The 27490-nt window shown below is 35.7% G+C and overlaps 1 protein-coding gene across 1 annotated transcript; it reads right to left on the reverse strand.

The window, feature by feature from the left end:
• Positions 1–207: 207 nt before the first annotated feature.
• LOC128162229 (uncharacterized) lies at positions 208–27473 on the reverse strand. Its single transcript, XM_052825407.1, has 10 exons — positions 27418–27473; positions 18750–19058; positions 17699–17830; positions 15754–15852; positions 15535–15654; positions 12723–12931; positions 4438–4696; positions 3553–3603; positions 2307–2465; positions 208–672 (listed from the first exon to the last, which is right to left on the reverse strand). The coding sequence occupies exons 1-10, from the start codon at positions 27455–27457 to the stop codon at positions 395–397; spliced, it is 1656 nt and encodes a 551-aa protein (XP_052681367.1). The 5' UTR covers positions 27458–27473; the 3' UTR covers positions 208–394.
• Positions 27474–27490: the final 17 nt, after the last annotated feature.

Below are 27490 nucleotides of genomic sequence, written 5' to 3' on the forward strand. Positions count from 1 at the left end.
ATCCTTAAATCTAGTAAAGAGAAAATCCAAATATTTTGGAATTACTTAAACAAAAAAATGCTTTCTTTGGTGATTCATTCGGGATACGTTAGCGGGTTATGTAAGTTTTTCCTGCAATGAACGATGTGAACATCATCATGATTATTTCGTGCAGTCCGTGATATTTCGTAGGTCGCTGTAGGTTCAGACCAATCAATAAATGGGGCGTGTAGATTTCAGTCTGGCTGTTTCTATAGAGCTATGAATTAACTATAACTTTCCACAAGAAATAGAGAAAATTATACTTGGTAGATGTAAATATAATATATTAAAATATAGAGCTCTTCATCCCAAGGAGAGTAATATCGTTAAAAAGGGGCCACGACCATCTAGTCATCGTATGATACAAAATAGTTCAATAATCGTAGTAGTGCTCATTTTCGTCTGATTTCGCTAAATGTGACAGATCAGCACAAAGGAGCAATCCGCCAGTAACACAGAGGATACAGATCCCTAGATAACCGACATGCGCGGCGCTTGGTCTGGGGTCTGATGCGCATGTCAAGGATCGGCGGTACGCACTCGTGTTTTTGGTATCAATCGTGAGATTCTTTTTCTGGTCGTCTACTTTTTCTTGTAAAGTTGTGATGTTGTATATTATTGTGTTAGTGGTAAACACACAGGCAGTTAATCCTAATAATAAATAAAAAGAAAACACAAAATATTTTGAAAATATGCGGAACCAAAATACAATGAAACCATTTTTTGAAATAATCTTCAGACAAGTTAACTTTACCTTGATGCAACTTTTGAAAAACGTAACGCATAGGCGTCGGAACCGGTGGGGGGGGGGGGGGCTTAGCCCCCCCCACACTTTTTTTCCAAAGTTAGACCTAACCATTATATAGGCACATAGCATCACAGAGGGTTTAGCGCCCCCCCCCCCCCCCCACTTTTTCTCGCAGCAAACATAATTGTTCTTAAATTTACCTTGAAAAGATTGAAATATTGAAGGTTGGAGTCATAGGTATACTAGCCCCCCCCCCCCGCCCCCCCCCCCCTCTCCCGGAATTTTCATGATTTTGGGAATTTGATTTTGTCAAGATTTCTGAGGATTAGTCTAACCCCCTCCCCACTTTCAATTTGCTTCCGACGCCACTGCATATAAACATTCCAAACAAACATACATTTACTAACCACAGCTGTGAGGAGAGAAGCATAACTATCCAATGTCAAGATGTGTATGTAGAGCGTTTCATAGCTATCACAGATTAATCTTAGTTACATGAATGTGTGTTATTTTAGAGAAAACATAATATATAATACGTACAAGGTCATTAGTTTCTACCAAGGGATAAACTTAAAAACGAAGAACAAATATATATTACATGAATAAATGTAGTGCACATTTTTTTAGATATCACCTATAAGTAATGCACCCTTCGCCAATCATTCAAAAATATGAGAATGACTGTGCAAGATTTGCCTTTTTAGCTCACTTGGACCGAATGTTCAAATAAGCGTTTCTAATCACTTGCTGTCCAAAATCCGTCCGTTCGTTTGTGTACTATATTTTTGGTAATATATTTGAAAAATCAATTAAAATACCACAAAATCGGGTATATCTTGAAAGAATTGCCAATGTTTCGAATTATCTTCCACTTTGTGTGCACATCGAACACGTGTGTCGTTCATATAGTGCATAAAGTCTGCATTATATTGTAGTTCCCGACACATCTTTTTTGTTTAACCAGCATTTTGAATAAGAAGTTGTCATATTTTCTTTAACGTTTCTTTAAGTCTTTTCATCCATAATAACAGGGCGAGTGAATCGAATGAATGCACAAAAGCAAGAATAGTGTTCTTACTTTTATACATGTATAAGAAATGTGTAAGCGAAAGCGCAGAAATTGAAAACTAATATGGCTGATGGGTAATCAGAGATAGAGCAGAGATAGAGGGAATACTATTCATTTCCCCGAGCTTATCACGAGTGTTTGAATATTTGTTCCTATTTGGTTTAATTGTGAATGAATGTTAATAATTAGACGAAGCTTTGAAATCAGTACAATGACGTTAAATTAAAAAAAAAAATATGTTGTCGATTATTTTACGACTAACCGGTCACCATCGTAACTAGCAATTAACCGTTAACCGGTTAACAACATATACAGAAATTTTTACCTGTATAGATGTAGAGGAATACACATTTTACCTGTATAAATGTAGAGGTATACACATGTTCACTTTAACACTATACCTTGTACTTTTGGAGGGGTTCATGCATAAGTGCAAGTGAGACTGTACGAAGACAAGGCAATGCTTACTTGTACAGTTGAAGTCCGTATGCTCCCATTGAGTCCCTTTGTAAGCAATGACACTTTTCCCACCATTTGATTGGTAGCCAGGCATGCAAGTATATACAGTGGTGTTATAAGAGAAAAATTTGTAGGCGTTCGTGATATCATCTGGGGGACTTGTTACACCTTTTAAAAAACAACCATATATACTGTATTAAAATTGGTTAAACTTTTAATATATAACAGTTCTGACACAATTCTGAAGTTTGTCTCTGTGGTTAAGTTAATCAAAAGCTTCTGTATTTAATTTTATTTTAATTCTTGACGACACACAATATGTTTTCTTCAACATGCAATATCACGTTAGAGGCATATATACATGTATATCAATATAGAAATAAGATTTTATTAGATGGGAATTAAGACAATTGGCATTTTAGTATTTAAATGTGGTTAGTGTGTTCTTAGTACCTACATGAAGTTGTAAGTGTTTTCTTAGTAATTAAATGGAATTGTTGTTCTCTTTGAAGTACTCACATGCAGTTCTTGTTGTACTTACAACTTGTACTTGTTATCCTAGTACTTACATGTGGTGGTTAGTGAGTTCCTGGTACTTGCACGTGTTGGTAAATGTGTGTTTGGTACTTACATGTGGTAGTAAGTGTGTCCCTAGTACTTGCATGTTGTGGTAAATGTGTGTCTGGTACTAACATGTGGAGGTTAGTGTGTTCCTAGTATTAACATGTGGTGGTAAATGTGTGTCTTGTACTAACATGTGGTGGTTAGTGTGTTCCTAGTATTTACATGTGGTGGTAAATGTGTGTCTGGTACTAACATGTGGTGGTTAGAGTGTTCCTTGTATTTACATGTGGTGTTAAATGTGTGTTTGGTACTTACATGTGGTGATTAGTGTGTTCCTAGTATTTACATGTGGTGGTAAATGTGTGTTTGGTACTTACATGTGGTTGTAAATTTGTGTTTGGTACTAACATGTGGTGGTTAGTGTGTTCCTTGTACTTACATGTGGAGGTGAATTTGTGTTTGGTACTAACATGTGGTGGTTAGTGTGTTCCTTGTATTTACATGTGGTGGTAAATGTGACTGTGTTTGGAACTTACATGTGGTGGTTAGTGTGTTCTTGGTACTTACATGTGGTGGTTAGTGTGTTCTTGGTACTTACATGTGGTGGTTAGTGTGTTCTTGGTACTTACATGTGGTGGTTAGTGTGTTCCTGGTACTAACATGTGGTGGTAAATGTGTTTGTGGTACTTACATGTGGTGGTTAGTGTATTCCAGTTGGACGAACAATTGGAACATCCGCATCCTAGCAGGTTGACAACAAATGAAAGATTAACTTAATTAGGTGATTATTTCATGAATAGCTATACTTGATCATTAAACAACACGAGTGCCTTATTTTTCGTTGGTTCATACGGAATTGCAAAAAACAAATTTTAATTCATGTCATAATGTCATCTCTGTAAATAATTTATTTTTGCAATGTATGAAAACTGCTATATGAATTTATGAAGAAAACATGACATTGTTTTTTAACAAATGAAATTGGTGTAAGATCATTAAATGAAAGTAGTGAATAACAATATTCGAACTGCATGTTTGCCAAAACTTAAACTGTTATAACCAAATATTCAACCAGTGTTTGTTAAAAGAAATCAAAGAGATAATACTTTTTTCCGATGAAAATTATTAGTTTATATACAACCAAAGAAAATCTCACCATAGGAGGTATATAAAATAACAGGATTACCTATAATGCATTGTAATGTTTTTTAAACTACTATTTATGACGAAAAGTTCTGTGTTTAGATGATAAAAAAAATTTGCAACTGATCTGTTAAAAAAAAACCCATTTCTTTTCTAAATAATTATAATTTATGGCCAAAAATATCTCATTTGTAATTTTAAGGCAAATCTGATTTATAATTTGATGAAGGTAAATATTAATGTGAGAGACAATATTTTAAAACAAAAGAGGTTATACTTTTCCTATATTCTCTGTGCAATGGTCTGTTTTATTGTATTCATCAATTTTTAGAAAATTAGCTCTTCTAAGGACATTATCATCAGGCATTTTTAATGATTTGGTTTTTAATTTCGACAGGAAACTCCTGAGTAACTAGTATTACTCGTAACTTACCCGGCAATGTTGAATCCGCTTTAAAAACTTTGACTGACACACTGGCTGTAGTGGATTGCTGTGTAGGGGCTCCAAGACCCCAAGTACCACCAATGAATATAAGATAGTCTCCAGCACCCGGGTACCACAGATTGATTTCGTTCTGATTGTACGAGTACACCACAGCACCTATTCTCGCGAAGAAAGCCGAGCCGTCACTAAGCGCTGACCCTGCCCCCTCAAACATGTAGTTGATATAGCTTCTGTCCACAGCTTGTGACTTGAATGAAACAATGTTCCATTTTTAAATATTTCTTTCTGGCGGGTCAAGCAATAAAGAAGATTGGGATGAGATAACGCAAATGCCCATTTGTTGATATCGTAAAATACGTACAACTTTAAATTTATTTTTTCAAATTAAATATATTCAAATATATTATAATACAAGTTTGCAAAAACACAATTTCTGACTATATTCAGTTTCTAATAAATTGAACTAACGATTAGAAAAAAAATTGCTTTAATTTTCAAATTTGATGGCATCGAACACACGGCATAAAAACCCTAGGTATATAAGGTTTAAATTATGTCTAGTGCTCTAACCGCTGAGACATTTAAGACACAACAAAGTATCTGTTTGAATACTATGTGTGACTTTGGCCACGAATTTACGGACTTTTATCATTTTTTCAAAACGTTTAAGGATCCTCGACACCCTGTGACTTCTACTTTTTTATGACAGTACGTCAAAAACATAGCGATTTTAAAGCATTGTAAAACAGTTTATATCTCCAAGATTCGATGTCTTACTCTGTGGCGCAATGGGGGCTAGCTTCAGTCTACCAACCAACAGGTCCCGAGTTCAAATACTGCAGGGCCTTTTTATTAATGAAAAGATGTAAAATTTAAAAAGATGATTTTTCCTCCGAAATTGAAAATTTTTCGGTCATTTTCAAGTCGAACACATGCTAAAAATCCATATCTTTAAGTATTTAGAAGAATTGTCTTGTATGCAGAACATTTCCCTGGTGTGTGGAAGACCCTTAATTGTTGGGATACAAAATGATATATTTAATGTTTAGTGGGTCATCTTTCCACGTTTTTGTTTACTGAAATCGGTTTGTTTTCAATTAGAACTTATTTAGAGTATGAGAAAAATATGGAGCACAGACCCACTCTATGAAAGAAAAGGCCCTGAAGTCTAAAAAATGACACTATTTGGAGGTTTGATACGTACACGACTGTTTGAGTCTAAGTATTCCAAATAATGAACATATATGAAGGTTAAATATGAATTATATATATATATATATATATATATATATATATATATATATATATATATATATATATATATATAAACGAATAAGTCCTTGGTATAGGTAACGATATAGAAAAAGGTTTTCAGTAGACGATAACACAATAATCCATTTCTCTCAAATTTAATCCAGAGCGCTTTCGCCTGATCGGCTCTTCAGTGGATTTCAAATTGTAACCACTGAAGAGCCGATCAGGCGAAAGCGCTCTGGATTAAATTTGAGAGAAATGGATTATTGTGTTATCGTCTACAGAAAACCTTTATATATATATATATATATATACTTAAATAAATAAAACAGAATGCGACAGTCCAAATTAAATAAATTGTTTACTGTTAGCGCTTTCAGCCATGTCGGCTCTTCAGACAGTTATACAAAATTAAAAACGTTGTTTGTAACGTTGTCAATGACGTCGTGTTTTTAAAGTTCATTATGACGTCACAATGTACATCAAGGTAGCGATGGCGTGAACTTTATCAACGCCGTTAAGCAATGCATAGACGTATAATACAATACATATAGAAATTATATATATGATAAATCTATTTTCGATTAAGTTTCGGGTTAAATATTTTAATAAAATAGTCCTCTTTTGTGGTTCGGGCGATTTCATTTGAATTCCACATTTTGTAAAACGGAAATATTTTAAATGTTCCCTTTCCGCACTTCGCAAAATGTTCCGAACATGGAGTGTTTCTCACTGTTTCGTCCTTTATTTGTTGTTTGTGGACTCTCACTCGGGCGTTGAGCTGGTTAGTCTGGCCAATATAATTTTCTCCACATGTTGGACAAGTCGCACAATATATCAAATTAGACGATTTGCAGTTCATTGGGGCATTAGGTTTTAAAATTTGGCCGCTTTTTAATATTATTCCTTCTCCCTCCTGTATAAGGTCACATGTTCCACATCGGGGGTCGCCGCACTTTTTGATGGAAATAGTATTGCTGGACGAGAACTTTGCTTTGGAGAGAATTTTCCTCAGATTCGGCGCTTGTCGTCTGCTGTTTATGATAGATGATTGGTTTAACAGTTTTTTCATATTTTCTGATTGTTCTAATATTGGAAAAAAACGTTTTGCTGATTTAAAAATATTATGGTTACACGGATTATGTGTAGTTACAAACGGAATTTTCTCATCTTGTTTCTCCTCCTTAAGGCGGGTCCTTCTAAGTTGTGCTAAAGGAATATCCATAGCCCGGTTAATTCCGTCATTAATAAGTTCCACGGGGTAATTCTGTCGTCTAAGGTGTTGTTTTAACTCTTGAAGCCTTTGTAGGCGAAGAGAAGGGTGAGTCACAATAGTACATACACGCCGTGCCATGTTGTATGGAATATTCCTTTTTGTGTGAGACGGATGGCATGAATGAAAATCCAAGTATTGATGGGAATCTGTTTCTTTGCTAAATAAATCGGTAATGATATTCTCGCCGTCTTTGATAATAAGAATATCTAAGAATGGGAGTTTCTCACGATGGACGTCTATAGTGAATTTTATCGAGGCCTGCAGTTCATTTAAGATAGAATGAAATTTTATAAGATCCTCTTCCGTTTTGGTCCAAAAGATGAAACAGTCATCAAGGTATCTTTTCCAGTTCTCTTTAATGTATAGCGTAAAATCGGCATCAAAGATATCCGGCAATATACTATAAAGTTTTTCTTCAAGGTACCCCATTACAAGTGAGGCATACGTAGGGGCAACTTTTGTGCCCATGGCAGTACCTTTTATCTGTAGGTAATTTTCATCATCAAAGAGGAAAGTGTTATTTTCTAGTACAAGTTTTAGTCCGGCTAAGATGAACTCTTTTGAAAATCTACCATCTATTTGATCTGGATGCTTGTCCAACCAATATTGAATTGCCTCTAATCCTAAATTATGAGGAATATTAGTATATAGGCTGCTTACATCAAATGTAACAAGGATCGTGTCTCCTGGTACTGTTTCTGGGATGTAGTTCAGAAAATCCATATCATCACGAACGTAACTTGTCACTTTGGTGCATAGCGGTTTCAAAATGATATCCAGCATATTGCTTAACCGTTGTGTGCTAGATGCGGGTCCTGCTATGATAGGCCTCAGTTTTAGATCATTTGGTCTAGGGAGTTTGATATAAGTAGAGTTACATTTTTTGACGTTTTCTTGGATATTTTTACATTTGTGGATTTTAGGCAAACCATAAAAATTACTAGATTTAACCTCATATTTAGTCAGATATTCAATTTCATTATCCGTTAGATTGTCTTGGCGACCCCCGATGTGGAACATGTGACCTTATACAGGAGGGAGAAGGAATAATATTAAAAAGCGGCCAAATTTTAAAACCTAATGCCCCAATGAACTGCAAATCGTCTAATTTGATATATTGTGCGACTTGTCCAACATGTGGAGAAAATTATATTGGCCAGACTAACCAGCTCAACGCCCGAGTGAGAGTCCACAAACAACAAATAAAGGACGAAACAGTGAGAAACACTCCATGTTCGGAACATTTTGCGAAGTGCGGAAAGGGAACATTTAAAATATTTCCGTTTTACAAAATGTGGAATTCAAATGAAATCGCCCGAACCACAAAAGAGGACTATTTTATTAAAATATTTAACCCGAAACTTAATCGAAAATAGATTTATCATATATATAATTTCTATATGTATTGTATTATACGTCTATGCATTGCTTAACGGCGTTGATAAAGTTCACGCCATCGCTACCTTGATGTACATTGTGACGTCATAATGAACTTTAAAAACACGACGTCATTGACAACGTTACAAACAACGTTTTTAATTTTGTATAACTGTCTGAAGAGCCGACATGGCTGAAAGCGCTAACAGTAAACAATTTATTTAATTTGGACTGTCGCATTCTGTTTTATTTATTTAAGTATTTTTTGCTGTACCAAGGCTTTATTTATCTACATATTCTTTGACTGGTACATGATCAGGATGTCACAGACCAGATCCAAATCGGTAGCGGAAAACAACGGAATCGAAAGGATTTTAGAAGAAATATCCGGAAAAATATCGATTCTCTGTAGTAAGTACGATAACTTTACTACTATGTTTAAAACTTTGGAACAACAAACCCGTGAATACAGGGAAAAGGTAGAACTGTTGTTATTAGATAGAATGGAAATTGAAAGCACTGCATCGAGAAAAAATAACGTGGATGAAATTCCCAATACAAATGTGCAGGAATTATTTCAAGAATGGAATAAATGTAATATTGAAAAAGAGGCATTCAAAAAGCGAAGTCAAATGAAAGCATTGTGGTTCAAATTATTGAATGAAAGAAAACAAGCATATTGGAATGCTATTAAAAGTGAAAATCTCGCTGACACATATGAGAGTTGGAAAAGTAAGGAAAACGTTATTTTTCCGAGGAAATTTCGAGTAAAAGAAATTACAGCAGAGCCAAGTGAGGAAACCAAAATTAGAATTAATCTGGCACTTCAAAGATTTGAGACGGAAATTATATTACTACGTCTCAGAGTTCCGAAATACAAGAACAAGTATGAGAAGACTGATGCAATGATGTATGATGAATTGAACAAAAGAAGCAATGGCAACATTCGGAAAAAACTTATTGAACTGTGGAATAATGATGTCACTAGAGAAGAGGAAAAATCAAAAAAGATTCTTGAGTCAAAAACTGCATGGTTGGAACAGTATGAATCTAACTATGGAAACGAACCAATAAAAATAAGTAAAAACGCACGAAAACAAAATCAGAGAAATAAACAGCAAAACAATGGGTACAAAAACCCACGTACGGAGAACCGCTATACATCCAGGCCAAACGAAAGGAATACTGACTCCAGACACATGTCATATGCAGAGGCACTTAAAAAAGGAATCCCACATCATGTTCGCCGTAGTGATGATTCAAACAGTATGTCAGATCAATATTCTAGACATGACCAAAACGGAGTAAAACACAGCAGTCAACAAAACACTGATGGATGGAGATTTGTTTCTAGGGAAAGACGACCACAACATCAAAACAAACCTTGGAGGAACTACAGAAAAGGACCGTATCATAATTCCAGGAATTCTTCCTCGGGACAGAATTGGACTCAAAGAGCTCATTCGGGAAACTCTTCACAAATATCACGACAAAATCCGGAGAATTCTTTTTTAGGACAACGCCGGTCACAAACGAAGCGGAAAAAACAATAAACAGTCGGGAAAACATTGATTGCACAATTCCAACAGAGCCTAAAATCATCAACCTTTCGCAAAGAGACTTAAACACTGGTGAAATACAACTTCTAGAGCATGGTTTAAAATTCACACCAACACCAAAGTCGGACAAGGTTGATGTTGTCACGGACACGGAAGAATTTTGTCGAAAATTACGTTTAAAAGAGTTTTTTCAAAATGAAAATAACAATGACATATCTCTTGTTAAAAACAATAAGGGGTTCAAACCACCGTTAAATAGAGATAAACATCTGGAGGATTATATTTCATGTCTTCGCAACACTGCGAACTCCAACGTGACAGATAAAATTGTTAAGTCTAATATTTCCCACAAACAATATCAAGCAATGCAAACCTTGAAAAATGACCCATCAATTATAATTAAAAACGCCGATAAAGGAGGGGCTATAGTCATAATGGATAGAGACCATTACAAAGAAATGTCACTTTCTCAACTTCAAGATCATCAGTTTTACACAAAACTGGAACAGAATGAAGATCGGCGAACCATGCTCAAAATAGAAAAACTTACCAGAAAGTACCAAGACAATCTAACGGATAATGAAATTGAATATCTGACTAAATATGAGGTTAAATCTAGTAATTTTTATGGTTTGCCTAAAATCCACAAATGTAAAAATATCCAAGAAAACGTCAAAAAATGTAACTCTACTTATATCAAACTCCCTAGACCAAATGATCTAAAACTGAGGCCTATCATAGCAGGACCCGCATCTAGCACACAACGGTTAAGCAATATGCTGGATATCATTTTGAAACCGCTATGCACCAAAGTGACAAGTTACGTTCGTGATGATATGGATTTTCTGAACTACATCCCAGAAACAGTACCAGGAGACACGATCCTTGTTACATTTGATGTAAGCAGCCTATATACTAATATTCCTCATAATTTAGGATTAGAGGCAATTCAATATTGGTTGGACAAGCATCCAGATCAAATAGATGGTAGATTTTCAAAAGAGTTCATCTTAGCCGGACTAAAACTTGTACTAGAAAATAACACTTTCCTCTTTGATGATGAAAATTACCTACAGATAAAAGGTACTGCCATGGGCACAAAAGTTGCCCCTACGTATGCCTCACTTGTAATGGGGTACCTTGAAGAAAAACTTTATAGTATATTGCCGGATATCTTTGATGCCGATTTTACGCTATACATTAAAGAGAACTGGAAAAGATACCTTGATGACTGTTTCATCTTTTGGACCAAAACGGAAGAGGATCTTATAAAATTTCATTCTATCTTAAATGAACTGCAGGCCTCGATAAAATTCACTATAGACGTCCATCGTGAGAAACTCCCATTCTTAGATATTCTTATTATCAAAGACGGCGAGAATATCATTACCGATTTATTTAGCAAAGAAACAGATTCCCATCAATACTTGGATTTTCATTCATGCCATCTGTCTCACACAAAAAGGAATATTCCATACAACATGGCACGGCGTGTATGTACTATTGTGACTCACCCTTCTCTTCGCCTACAAAGGCTTCAAGAGTTAAAACAACACCTTAGACGACAGAATTACCCCGTGGAACTTATTAATGACGGAATTAACCGGGCTATGGATATTCCTTTAGCACAACTTAGAAGGACCCGCCTTAAGGAGGAGAAACAAGATGAGAAAATTCCGTTTGTAACTACACATAATCCGTGTAACCATAATATTTTTAAATCAGCAAAACGTTTTTTTCCAATATTAGAACAATCAGAAAATATGAAAAAACTGTTAAACCAATCATCTATCATAAACAGCAGACGACAAGCGCCGAATCTGAGGAAAATTCTCTCCAAAGCAAAGTTCTCGTCCAGCAATACTATTTCCATCAAAAAGTGCGGCGACCCCCGATGTGGAACATGTGACCTTATACAGGAGGGAGAAGGAATAATATTAAAAAGCGGCCAAATTTTAAAACCTAATGCCCCAATGAACTGCAAATCGTCTAATTTGATATATTGTGCGACTTGTCCAACATGTGGAGAAAATTATATTGGCCAGACTAACCAGCTCAACGCCCGAGTGAGAGTCCACAAACAACAAATAAAGGACGAAACAGTGAGAAACACTCCATGTTCGGAACATTTTGCGAAGTGCGGAAAGGGAACATTTAAAATATTTCCGTTTTACAAAATGTGGAATTCAAATGAAATCGCCCGAACCACAAAAGAGGACTATTTTATTAAAATATTTAACCCGAAACTTAATCGAAAATAGATTTATCATATATATAATTTCTATATGTATTGTATTATACGTCTATGCATTGCTTAACGGCGTTGATAAAGTTCACGCCATCGCTACCTTGATGTACATTGTGACGTCATAATGAACTTTAAAAACACGACGTCATTGACAACGTTACAAACAACGTTTTTAATTTTGTATAACTGTCTGAAGAGCCGACATGGCTGAAAGCGCTAACAGTAAACAATTTATTTAATTTGGACTGTCGCATTCTGTTTTATTTATTTAAGTATTTTTTGCTGTACCAAGGCTTTATTTATCTACATATATATATATATATATATATATATATATATATATATATATATATATATATATATATATATATATATATATATATATATATATATATATATATATATATATATAGTTTTGAATAATAAAAAGAAAATATATCAGATTTATTGAAATTTTGATCTAGTGTTTTATCCGTGTGTAGGTATTTACACACCTTAACCACACATCTTCTTTGGTACTTTCACTGTAATCATGAGATGCGCTTTTATTACTACATACCTGCACAAGAAATATGTGGTTATCTATATTAAATGGCTGTGGCAGGGTGATGGTAGAAGAAACAGATATTCCCGAACCTCTTGTGTCCGTCTGAGTGAACAGAATGTCCGAAATGCTAAATTTCCATGCTTGCACATAGACATCGGCGGATGAATATGTATATAATGACTCACTAGTACTCCATCCCTCCGAGACACAAAATACTCCATCTGAATCAAGAATACCATACCATGTTTGTAATGACTTTGAACAAAATCTGGGAAATCATATTAATTCTGGGACTTTGCATCGTCAATGAAAATTCTCTAAATCTGTTATCAAGATGTAGTTCAGCATTTTGACAACGGTAAATACAAGTAGTTTGCCTCAAACGATTCGGGTGGGATGGATGTGTGTCAAAACAAATATGGCTGTGAAAAACAAATTATGGAAATTGTACGTCCTCATACACGAAGAGACTGAAACCTTTTATTTTGGAGTTTCAGGGTGGTATCGTTTTGATCACAGTGTCCAGTGAAATGTAAACTAGTATCAAAACAATCTATTATTTTTATCGGAAGTGCTCTTCACCCCCATTCCCCTTCTCTTGGATGTGTTCATTAACAATAAAAGATCAAACCTTTGAAACTTTGATGATCATAAAGTCAACAAAAATGTTGTATTAATCATTAGATGTGAACCTGATATTGATGATAAAGAGTGTTTCATATATTACACATTTCCGTAACCTTTTATTGACGTTTCAAAAAGTAACGGTAATAGCAATGCATTACTTTACGTTATTATACTTTCATGTTAAGTACTGAAATCTGATTGGTTTAGAGGCAGTTGATAATCAGTTCTATTACCCTCAGCGTTAGCAACACACTTAGCAACGGGTAACACAACGAATTGTTACATGCGCGTAAATTATGCGCGTACGGTTCGCCGTAGAATTCACGTCATTTCTATATAAAAACAGTAAAAAATTCTCTAAAATTAAGACATTCAGTATAATAAAATTAATAGTGCCTGTTTGGGAGGATAACAGTTGAAATTGACACCCCGAGGAAACCATTGTCAACCGACGCGAAGCGAAGGTTGACAATGGTTTCCTCGGGGTGTCAATTTCAACTGTTATCCTCCCAAACAGGCACTATTTATATAATGTAATTCGCCTTAAGCGTGATACAATGGATATTTTTAATATATCACGGTAAAAAAAATGTATTATCTACACCCACTAAGAATGATTTCCTCCTGGTTGAATTTTTATTTTCTTTTATTTATTTGTTTATTTTTGTTTTGTTTTGCGGAATTGATTGTAATTCACATCTCTTTTGAAACTGACGAGACTGAAATCTACACAATCAAGTTCAAACCAGTTTATCGATCGGTTGAAATATTCAGCAACCAAAGAAAAATCAAGGAATGCATGAAATAATCATGAAGATGTCAGGCTCAAATTCCAGTATACATGTAAGACGACTTGGCCATCTTTTTAATCCAACATACTGATGTTCATTAACAATAATTAAGTTGTTTTACTTTTACAATCAATACAACGAGATATGTTAATTTAAACAATAGATGCTTTTTTTGATCATTTATGAGGGTTATGAAGGTAGCGATCAATTCAGTTTCTGCAATGCCACTACATGTACCGTCATATCTCTCATGAATCCTCATTACATTATATGAATAGTGCCTGTTTGGGAGAGTTATAGTTGAAATTGACACCCCGAGAAAAACACTGTCAATCGACGCGAACGAAGCGGAGGTTGAAAATGTATTTTGAGGGATATCAATTTTAACTGTTACCCAGGCACTTCTGTAGATAACGCAAGGAATTATTCTCCGCGTAAAATCGCAAGAGGTATCTTTACGTATTTTCAAATACCGCTTTTATTTTACAGACGGTTTTAGACTATAGGAAATTTTAGCAAAAAATTGGTGATCTCGATTTTATTTCTTGTAATTTGATACAAAACATCGGAATGAAGTATTCGCGTAAAAAAGGAATTAACAGTATTTTATTTTATTATGCTGAAAGTCTTAATTTTAAAGAACGCAAAACTGACTTCTTTAGGATTGACGTGAATTCTACGGCGAACCGTAGGACACGGATTATAAAGTGTATCTAATCCAATCAGATTTTAGCATTTAGCATGAAAATATAATGATTGCATACGTATATTGTATAACTAACATCGCACTAACTATCTACCACACCCTTTTATTTGAAAATGGAAGGAGATTTTAAATTTTGATAACTTTTTTTCTTTTATAAATATAATAACATCTTCGCTGGCGAAGATTATTAAATGAATGATAATTCAAAAAATTAAATCAATCAACATTCTAAGGCAAAATATTGTAGACACTTTTCATAGCGTTTTAAGTTGATGTGGGATGCCTGGCGATATTAATGTGGTTAAAGTACATTACAATCAAAATACTTTCACATGTTTGGAATTTTCAAGTTTTACAATATCCCCCCCCCCAAAAAAAAAAAGCTGAGTATATTTTAAAATTATTTGGACAGATTAAAACTATAAAATCCTCAGTCAGTTTACCTACAGACTCGTTGTGTTTGCTCCCACCAATTGCGCTACCCTGTTACATGTAGGTTACAATTTAGTGGAAAAAATGCTAATAAAATGATGCTTCATTTTATTAAACTATAAAATGAAGCATAATCTTATAAGTATTTTTTCCCACAAAATTTCGATAGGAAGTACGTGACATGTGATGGTGTCCCATAACACATTCATTTTTACAACATAGCAATAATTCGCCGATAAAAAACGAATACAATAGATAAAAAACTCACATTGCCCAGACCCAATACCATTAGTCGCTGGCCAAAGACGAATGTTGCTGCTATCATATGCCATTATTACTCCACATACAATGTTGTAGGAATAAACGGCTTGTTCCTTAAATACTGCACCTTGTATTGTATATAAAATAAATCGTTTAGTTAATTATTCAAACCGCGCGCGCGAGAGAGAGAGAGAGAGAGAAAGAGAGAGAGAGAGAGAAAAGGTACCTTGTGCTTCAGAAACAAACCCATTTGGCAGTTTTAATTGTACAACAATAAGATCTGGATAATATCCAATGTTGTGTGGTATCTCAGTGTAAGAAAATCCTGTAAAATACAAACGATGAAAAAATTATCTCTCATTTTTATTACACGAATAAAGTTGCATTGCATTGTTTCGGACTAAAGATAAGGCCATGCAAAACTTTCGAACCAGTTGATTCCATTCTCCTAGATTTCTGGGTTACACCAAAAATTTTACATCCGCAAATAAGGATGACAAAAAGTATTAATTAATTCATTGATTATTATAGTAAAAATGGGGTAAAGATTATTTTAAGTTAGAGTAATTTCTTTTTTATATAATTATAACAACGTACAATTTATTAGTAGTATAAACAAAGTACTAGTGGATTTTTTCTGTTGCGATACATTCATATATAAATGCCTTCCGCAAAAATGAAATACCAAAATCAAAGTCAGAAGTTTTTTGCTGTAGAAAAGAAAGTTATATTTGTTTGGAAATAAAATAAAGGATATAGGTAATTCCACTGTTTATCAACTACTAGAAACGTATCACAGCGTTGTTCAAAATATTTATGAAGGTTAATTTTCATGTATGATTTTTTGTGACTTGTCAAAAGCATTTAACAGAGTGTGGCATAGCGGACTTTTATTCAAGTTACAAACCCATGGAGTATCTGGTGATCTTCTTAAGTGGTTTCCTAGTTACTTAAGTCAAATGTCCCAAAAAGTTATGTGTAAAGATCTTTTGTCAAGCAAATCGGAAATTCTGCTGGTGTACCCTAGGGATCTGTATTAGGACCTCTTTTATTTTTGATATACGTCAATGATTTGGCGGTTAATATGTTATCAATGTGTAGATTATTTGCTGATGACAATTAGCTTCAATATTCTTCAAACAACATACTTAACATTGGACATCTTTTATATCATGATTTAAAATTTTTAGAATCGTCGTCCAAAAAGTGGCTTCTTAAATTCAATTCATCATCAAAGGTTGGTTTTTTTTTATATGTTCAAATTAAACATGGGGACTTTGCCTGACTATTAATTCGATATTATTCCTAACAAGCGGGAAAATATATCACGATACAACACGCGAAACAAGGATCAGTTTAATGTTCCTAAGTGTGGGTTAGATTTACTAAAAAAATCATTTTACCCAATGCTGTCAAGCAGTGGAATTCACTAAATATAAAAGCCAGAAGAGCCACCTTAATCAATTTGTTTTGCAAACATATGCCTACTGTTACGAAACTCCCTATTTATTTTTCTGTTGGCAAACGGTGTACAAACATAATTCATACAAGGCTGAGACATAACTGTGTATTAAATTATGATCTTTGTAAACGTAATATTATAAATAGTCCGTTGTGTTTATGTGGTCAAACAGAAGATGTGTATTATTTCTTTTCTTCTTGTAGAAACTACTCTATAGCGAGAAACAACACGTTTGTTCAATTATTTATGTTAGATTTAGTCAATACTGATACTAATTTACTTTTATGTGGCAACAACAACCTACCTTTATATATCAACAAAAGCATTTTAACTTCTGTACAAAAGTTTATAGACGAATCCTTGAGACTGAAATAATTTTTCTTTGTGTTTATCAATATTATAATAATTATATTTTCTTTTGTTTATATGCATGACAAATATTGTTATATTTAACTTGTAAGTTGTTAGAACTTGTTTCTGATCCTTTTGTTGAATCAATAAAATATGTTCAAAACATGCAAAAATCGCTAAAATCGCTAAAACGGAGGAGGGGGGGGGGGTTAAATAAAAAACATCCAACAAAACCAAAAGTCATCACAATGAAAGGTGTTGACGCATATAGATATATCAATTTATAATTTATATTCCAACTGTTATGTATTGTTTAAATGAGCTGTTAATATCAATATCAGATTGACAACTCTTTCACCTGAAGTAGACACAGTGTAAACATTTGCAGACGTAAAGTTTGCTGGCGGGAAATCGCACATTCTCCAAACCCTCACTCTGATGTCAGCTGTTGCGTAGTTACCCTCAAATGGTCCGTTGAACACAGCTCCACCTTAATAAAATGAGCAAGTACACCTACTATAAGAAGAGTATTTGAATTTGGCCTCGGACCATATAGTTAAAGATATTATATAAGATAATATTTTTCTTCATTTTCATTTGCTGAAAGTACATCATGTGACATTCGTCCCTTTCCGCTATCGATGCGAAAGCGCTTCCGTGGAACATTATATTTAATTATTGTGTTATTTAAGCATTGAATCATTTTTTTTTGAAAGATATAGTCTCATAACTGCAGCGGTGTGTGCATACAATTGAGTAACGCGCGCTAGCGCGTTTTGAAAATTTGTATGCACACACCGCTGCAGTTATGAGACTATATCTTTCAAAAAAAAATGATTTAATGCTTATATTTACATTTTTTTAACTTCTTACCTTGTCTGCAAATGTGATTTATACGTCAAAATTTTTGTTTTATCCTAAGGTAAGTTCAAATTAATGGAAGAGCCACTGTAACAGCCACAACTGTGGAACTTTGATTCTCGCTTGTGACGTTGATTTTACAGCGTTCAATGTTTGTGACGTCATAATAAAGCTAGTCATTTTAACCTTTGAGTACCCTGTGTGTGTCACGGCCTTATATTTGCATCTGCATTGTTCTTTCCCACTGTAAGTCCATCCGGAGGAATTGCAATTATTTTTCTATAATCGCAATTGCTCCGTCTGTTACTTTTTGTAACAGACGGAGCACTTTTGTTACTTTTTCGAAGAAAACAAAATTTGCGAAGCCTCTGGATAACATTCATGGCACAAAACGTAAATCCTAGCAAAGTGTATTTACTATCAAGACCTTCTGATGAGTTTTTAAAGTTATTATGTATCATACTATTCTTGTTGAAAAATCCCAAATTTATCAAATAAAACAATGTATCTAAGTGTTCTATCAATGTTACTATTGTAGAATTTCTTACCAGTATAAGCAAATACACCGTCCTGGTTATTGGATGGAGTATTGGATATAATGGGTGTGTAGAGCTTCACTTCTTGATGGTTATAGATGTAAACAATTCCCCCATAAGGATTGGGATCATCATCATCACGCTGACACCAACCAATCCCAGAAAATATCTGCTGCTGTGAGCCTTCGGTCACACGGATCTGCACGTCCACTTTGGCGGGGTACTCGTTGAGGGGGTGGGGGATAACAGTCGGACTGGGTTGGTTTTGTGTGAAGGTTTGCCAAGTACTCAACCATGGTGCTCGGATACAGAGCATGGGATCTGTTATTGAGAGTGTAGTGAATATAATTATATATATCTCAGCGGTTAAATTATTGTTCTTAAGGTTTGTTGGAAATTAAATTTAATGAAGCACACATCGTGTTATTATTTTAAGAAAAAGAAATAATATACCTTCATGAAAACCGCTTTACACATTCATGAATTTATTTTAAATTCAGTTATTTAAATGAGATAAATGTTAACAAGAGAGGCCCATGGGGCCACATCGTTCACCTGAGCAACAATGACTTTAAATGGGCGTTCAACAGATATTGTGTCATATGGCCTCTCGATAGAATAACACCAAGTGAAAATTATAAAGTATTCGAATTTTACACTTATTTTTGTATATGTAATGCAAGGGGTACACTATCGGTCTAACGTTACTATGGGAAAAAGGACTTCGTAGAATCAGACCTCGGAGAACAAAACAGATTGACGAAACGTATGTACAAGATCCTGGTCTCCCTTGACCAGGCTATGGATGAAACCGAGCACTGTCTCAATTTCTCAGTTATGTGTCTTAGACCTGTGGCCCAAACCAGTGTCTCTAACCAAGCGATTTAAATCAAGCACAAGGTCTTCGTGCTACCTGGTGACTCTTTACCAGGTTACTTCTCAGTAACAAAGGTTACTGCGGTACTACTGGGTCTATAAAAAAGAGGTTCAAACACCTCGTATACCCCAGTTCCCAATAGAGAATACCAACTGCTCTCGTAGTCAAAATGCTCAACCGAGGATACAAACACCTTCAAGAGTCCGATACCCAAGAGAAGATGCCAGCATACGGCCTGTATTATACAACAAACCTCTGTAATCTCTAAATATATCTATTTATATTCAATGATTATTATTGTTAAGAAGAAACGATAATATACTAATGATAAGAGATAATTAACAAGTATTTAATTATGTAAATTAAAAAAACTAAGGAAGTTTACTCTATCAACAAAAATGCGTGCCTCGCTACATACCCCTTTCTTAAGTTTATACGTCCTCGCATAAAATACGTCTTTGCCTAAGACAACTGGCTAGTATCTCACATAGTCTTGGAACCAGACTGGTGGTCTTCGTGTTTGCTTATTCTCTGAACAAACACCCTCATGATTGCTTTCCCTATCCGATTCGTCCTCATCGGATCTTGGTATCTTATCACCACCAGCCTTTAGATCAGCATCTAATACTTCATCTGCCAACACTTGCGACTTCTGTAGCGTCAGTCTGTCTGCATGGATGACCTGTAACTTGCCACGATATCAACATTCTACCTCGTAGAGCATGTCAGACTTCTTGCCGACAATATAATAGTGTATGGCCCTCTCCAGTAACTAGTAAACTTGGGATTGTGGCCTGCCTTCCTCTGTGGGAAGAAATCATACACTTTGTCGTTCTTAGCAAGACGTTGCCAGTTCACCTTTGCGTCCCCCCCCCAACTTTTGCGCCATGATACCGCTTTTGTCTTGCCCTGTGTGATAACGCACTGCACTATGCGCCTCTTCCATACGAGCTTTTAGCTCCCATGCCCATTTGTGCTGTGGAACTTCATTAACTTCTGGCGGCATCTCGTACATAATATCGAGAGGTGTCGCAACATTTCTCCCAAGCATCAGAGAGTTTGGAGTAAACCCCATAGTCTCATGCTCTGCAGACCTGTACGCCATCATAACGTACGGCAAGTGAACATCCCATATGAATCTGTAATGGATAAATAACGAGAGTGTTGAATAGTTTAGAGAAAACATTTTCTCCGAGGGCCGAAGGCCCGAGGAGGGGATGTTTTCTCTAAACTATTCAACACTATCGAGTTATTTATCTTACTTAAAAAATTCCCCCCACTGGACCTCAAAGAAGCAATGATCCATTCATATATCCAACTGTAATAAAAAAGCACCTAGCTCAATTATAATTTCAACAGTACTATACACAATAGTCTTACCAAACACACCTTTTATTCATGGACGAGTGAACATGTGCTCATGTTAAAGAAAACCATTCCGCTGTACTGAGCAGACATAGATTTAGTTGATGAATTTTTAAATGTAAAGTATAGAAGTCCACAGTTCCGGGAAAGGCACGGACACTGTTTGAATGATATTTTAGACTTCCAAGGAGAAAGGAAAAATCAGAATTTTGACGTAAAATTAACAGACGATGATGTGTGAACAAATTTGATTGGAGTCTTACGAAGTCATAGTGCGACAATATTCCTTTTATTGTTAAAACTAATGATAAGGAGCGCTATGGTTCAAGGCTCAACGAGGAAGTCTAAAAGTGTATATGGAAGTGATTTAATATGTGATCCCAAGTCTATTAAAATTAAAAAAGGAAATACATGTATTTCTGCTGAAATTTCATTCGTGGCTTATCGGATGTACATGTATGGATGACTAGATTCTGTGTTATAAATTTGGATTTATGTTGAAATACACGTTTTCAACATTTTGTCATTTTTGATTGTTTTATGCACTGTTGGATATTTGAATATCCAACTGATGGGCGGTTGGATATTAAAAATATCCAACTGCCCATCAGTTGGATATTTATATTTCCAACAACTGCTGATTGAATAGTGAAAATAAACGTTGACTAAATACAATGGGTGACGTCACAGAAGTTTTTTAATTATGGTGTTCGTCTACATATGCGCTAAGCATTGTTGCCAGTGTTTAATTAAAGCGGTCGACCATGCCGTCAGACTTGGGGTGATACGGTGTTGCCCTTGTCTTCTTTAAACCTCTGTAAAAAAACGACTTTCAAACTGCGAGCCTTGATCAGAGTGAATTACATTTGGAACCCCAAGCCTCATAATGTATTGTTCCACTATAACTTTGGCAACGGTTTCAGCTTCCATGTTCTTCATAGGAAAGCTTTTTGTCCACTTAGAATAATAGTTAGAAACTACCAAGATATATCTATTCCTTTTCTCTGTAATTGGTAGTTCTCCAAGTATGTCAGTGGCAATGCGCTCATTTGGCACTCCTGCCTGTGTTATCTGCATAGGCGCTCGTTTGTTTTTCTGGCACCCTTTTCGTCTGCTACATTTGTCACATCCAGCGATGTATGCCCGAACATCAGACTGGATCCCTGGCAAATAATAGCCCTGACGGATTTTAAATATTGTCTTAGACACACCAAGATGTCATGGTGATCTGTTGTCATGGTATTTAGCCAGAACCGAGCGTTGCTCACTGTATGGCACAAAGGCTTGCATCTTTGCACCTTGGTCATCGGCCCATTTCCGATACAAAATACCGTTGTCAATAGTCAGAATTTCGAACTGAGACCAAAGTGACTTAAGAACTCGTCCTTCACTGCTGATTGTAGTTTAATCGATATCGGGTTTCTGTCCACTGTCGACCCATTGTTATACCATCTTTAAGCTTTGGTCGCTATCTTGGAGAGTTGGCATGGGCATGGAGGAAGGTTTAACTTCGACATTAGAGACAAATGGTGCAGTTTCACGTTCGTGGTCCGCAGTAAAACCACATTGCTTACATAGTTTGCGACTGAGTGCGTTAGCATTAGCATGTTGTTTGCCGGGACGTGTTCAATTTTCATGTAAAAAACGCTTAGTGACTCTAGCCACCGAGCCAACTGTCCATCTGGATTCTTGAAGTTTAGCAGCCAACGCAAGGAACTATGGTCTGTGCGAACTGTAAACTGCTTTCAATACAGAAAATGTTTGAAATACTTGGTAAAGTAGACAACTGTCAGCAACTCTTTTCTGGTGACGCAGTACTGGCGCTCAGCCTTGGACAGAGTACGACTAGCGTAGGCAACGGGCCTTTCTACACCATCAATGTTCTGAGATAATACGGCCCCGATCGACATATTGCTGGCATCCGTATCCAGGAAGAATTCATAGGTAAAATTTGGCATTGCCAGCACATGTGCCTTACATAGTCTCTCTTTCAAATCAAGAAAGGCTTCTCTGCATTCCTTTGTCCATTCCATGGCACTTCCTTTCTCTGTAAGCTTGGTCAGAGGTTTGGCTCTTTCAGCAAAATGTGCTATAAACCGTCTGTAAAATCCACAGAGACCAAGGAAGGAACGCACCTTGCTCACATTGCATGGCTCAGGCCAATTTTTCACTACCTTAACTTTCTCTGGATCTGTTGAGATCCCTTTTTCTGAAATGACATGTCCCAGTTACAACACTTTCTTGACAAACAATGTACACTTCTTAGCATTCAGTTTAAGGCCAGCATCAAGAAGTCTATCAAACACGGTTCTTAAATTCTGAATCATGTCTTCAAATGTCTTCCCTACGATGATAATATCATCTAGGTAGATCAAGCAGGTTTCCCACTGCAAACCTGTGATAACTTTCTCCATAAGTCTCTGAACTGTGTGCTAAACTTAGACCAAATGGCATTTTTTTAAATTTTGAAACAGCCCTTTCCTTGTCATAAATGCTGTCTTTGGACGGTCTTCTGGCTTAACTGAGACTTGCCAATACCCGGGAAAGAAAGAGATCGAGGGTACAAAACCACTTGTTGCCTGACATGCTATTTAATGACTCGTCGATCCTGGGAAGTGGGTACGCATCCTGTATTGTCACTTTGTTGAGCTTCCGATAGTCAACACAGAAGCGTGTGGAACCATCCTTCTTACGTACTAAAACTACTCCAGCAACCCATGGGCTCGACGACGGCTCAATGATTCCACCTCTGAGCATTTCTTGCACATGCTCATCTACTGTGTCAGCTGCGTGGTATGGAAGCGACGCAAACTTTAAGGCTCTTTTACTGGTTTGGCATTACCAACATTTATCTCATGTTCTACAACATTGGTAGAACCACGCTCAGAGTTGTCCTTTGCGAATAAATGATAGTATATTCTGAGAAGACTCCAAACAGCTTCTTTCTGTTGGTCTGACAAGTCCTCACTGCTACAGTGTACGACTTAACAAACTCTTCAACTGATCATCTAGGTCTGAGGGCTGGGTGACACTTTTGTGTACAATACCAACAGGTTTAACAGGAGTTATCTAAGCCAAGAGCGTTCCTTTCCTGACTAAGCATGGTTCGTCAGAGGGATCAGCAATCGTACAGACACTATCTCCGCGCTTTGTACCAATGTTCGTCCGACGATTGCTGGTAAGTCGTTTCAGTCTCTCTCTACAGGTTCAATAATGCCATCACAAATGTAGAGATATTCGCCTTTAGGTACACAAATCTGACCAGGCACAATGACCTCTTGATTTGCAGGGATCGTAACTTGGTTCATATTCACAACCCTTTTCCATGTGAAATTTATTAAACTCCCCAATGCAAAGTTCTTAGTTCGACCCATTGACCATGCACCAGTACTCTGTTAAAAGGTCTAAGCCAAAAATGCCATCGACTGTTAATTCAGCTACAGCGGATGTGACATTACAGGAAAATTTGTCCATCTCCATAACAAACGTTCCCTTTCCAGACAAATTTAAAATTTTCCCACCCGCATCTGAAACATTCTTCTGCATAAGCTCTAGAACGGGCATGCGGTCATGAGCAATTCTTTGGGCTATTGCTGAGGAAATAAGTGTCAGAGTAGCACCCGTATCAACCAGTAGGTTAACTTCAATGCCCTGAAGTCTGGAGAAACATTTCTGCTTCCACACCAATCGTTGTAGCGCCTACTGAACCACGGAGGAAATTCGGACTAAATTTTTCAGAATTTGTTTTCAACTGAAATATTTTTGGTAGTACTATAATATTAAAAGTTAAGATTTTATTTGTTTGTCAACATAATTTTGCATATTTTCTGTTGGTTTTATCTTGCTTTTTCGTTAAAATAATCGTATGGCACATGCTACAAAAATATTGAAAACGCTTAAAAATGATAAAAGACACCATATCTCAAAATTTTGATCATTGACCTCATATAAATTTTATGCCAACAGGGAAAGGTCATCAGAAGTGTGCAGAACTTTAACTATATCTGGATATTCAAAAAGTTTTGATCTCTTTTGTTAGAATTGTAATAAATCTAGAATTGTAGAAATTTATTAATTAATTCTACTTCAAACAATTAAAGACGATGTGAAAGGAAACTTAATATAGAAGAAAAAAATTTAATGCAAAAAATAAATAAATTTGTCGTTCGTGACGTCATGACGTTTTTGACGAGCTACGTCAAAGTCGTGTTAAAATGCTTAAAACACACAAGATCTTGGATATCTTATATCTTATATTTGTTTTCAGAAAGAGTTAACTAATCAGAATTGACAAAAAAGTGAGTTTGTGAAATTTTGAACTTAAGGGCCCTTTTATCATGACGGCAGTCATATCAATTTTTCCTTTATTTGTGGTTTAAATTATAAAAACTACAGGCGTAAAATGTCACTAGAAACTCTCCTAACTGGATATATCTTCGATTTCTCTGTATAGCGTATAATAATTATTGATGACGTCACATGCACGTTTAATAAAGAAGATCAATGTCGGTAGACAAATCATCGGATTGCAGTGTAAACAATGCCGAAATACGACATATTTCAAGCTGGTACACACGATTTGGATGAATGTTAATTTGGATATAATCAGGAATATTTTGTTTTATTAGCGAGTGTTATAAGTGGTAAGCAGATAAACATTTATATGGCTTGACCGGCCCTTCTTCTGTCAGTGTGCACAAAAAGGCAAAAGTGTAACACTACCCTAAATATTATGAAAGTTTGAATTTGGCAAATATCAAAAGCATATGACCTATACTACTTGCAAAGTATTTCGGAATTTTATCCAGGTATTCGTGCCACATTACATGGAGGAATATTTTCATAAATAAATTAAACTCATTGCTACTTTCATTTACAACCCATGGAGAGAAGAGTTCCAAAAGTTCGATGATGAATACACCGATGAAGGTCCAAACCAAAGTACCGTGGTACATGAGACACTCTTTTTGAAGCATGTGTATAGCTCTTTATAGTCTTCATGCATTTTACAACGGAAGGGTATATTAGATATAGGCTAAGGTTATGCGTGTACCCCAATACCCACTGAATGTAATTATTGTATGTTAAAACCTTGAGACATGTTGTAGGACACAATTTCAGCAAGATTACATTTCAGACCAGGATTTGTTTACTAAACCATTCAATCCTTATTTGTTCAGGCCAGCAACCCTATTCATGTCATATTTGAAATTTGATAAAACGAGTCCATCATAACACGAAATTTAACATTAGCGGGATTTCTAGAATAAATTGTAAACTGATTTGTAAACCTTTACAGGTTACGTTAATGTTTATATTGTAATTTGAATTTCATATCACCAACATTTTTACCAGAAATTGTGATCTAATATGTCTAAATGGAAAAAACAAAAGAAATGCAATTTTACTTCATCTTCAACCAATCATGCATCGTCTCAAGCCACGGGTTTTGTGTCCATTCTATTTATGTGGAAATAGAATGGACACAAAACCCGTGGCTTGAGACGATGCCAATCATGGTACTATAACATTGTGTTATAATTGTGAATACATGTACTAGTAACCTTCAGAACACAGTCTATTCAGCATTTCTTTATAAAAAAAAAAAAAAGATAAAAGAAGCGATAAAACCTAACTTTTTATCCTTGATTTTCCGTTTATTATAGGGGGACTCTCTGACGCACCCTGTGAAGAAAGATTTGTCTTCCCTTTCGTTCGCGGACTTCGCTGCTACCGATAGCGACTGAAAATCAAACGGCCACTGGTTAACTACACCGAGTTCTGAGCCTCGTTTCGTTCCAAAATGGAGGAAGAAACTCGCGCGTCATTTCGGTCGCAAACAAAATATACCCCCGAGGAACCAATCAATGAACAGGACAGGGAGACCTTAGGGGTCGGCATAGGGAAAAAAGTACTCATCCTCTGGTGTCAGGGCAGGCACGTAGCATAGGGGGAGGGGAGGAGTTGGCCCCCCACTTTTCTGTGACCATGTAAAAATTGAATTGAAAATAAGGAAATAAGTGAAATTGACGTGAAAAAGTATACCTGCCCCCCCCCCCCCCTCAATTAGGATTTTCAGGATTTTGGAACACATTTTAAAAAACAAAGCGCATCGGTTAAGTTTAAATGAATAAATTTAAATTTCATGAATACATTCAAAACATGCTTGAATAGCATATTATGAATAAATACATTAAAAACATACTGTAAACCATTACGTCCTCTATGATTTTTGTCAAATTTTAATAATGCAATGATCACTTTTTTTCTAAATAATTTTAGAAAAGAGAGATATTGACAGGGAAATCCCTCAATCAACGCAATCAAATATAAATAATATTGTTAAAATTGAGAGGGGGGGGGGATAGAGTATTAATAGAATATAACTTCATTCACATTATATAAAAAGTAACCAAAATTAAGGGCAAAAAAACTTACATGCAAATAAGACTAAAACTTTCCAACAACACAACTTCATGTTCTCTTGTTTAGAATCCATTGATAGGCACAG

This window comes from Crassostrea angulata, chromosome 1 (genome assembly GCF_025612915.1).
Source record: "Crassostrea angulata isolate pt1a10 chromosome 1, ASM2561291v2, whole genome shotgun sequence".
Classification (NCBI taxonomy): domain Eukaryota; kingdom Metazoa; phylum Mollusca; class Bivalvia; order Ostreida; family Ostreidae; genus Magallana; species Magallana angulata.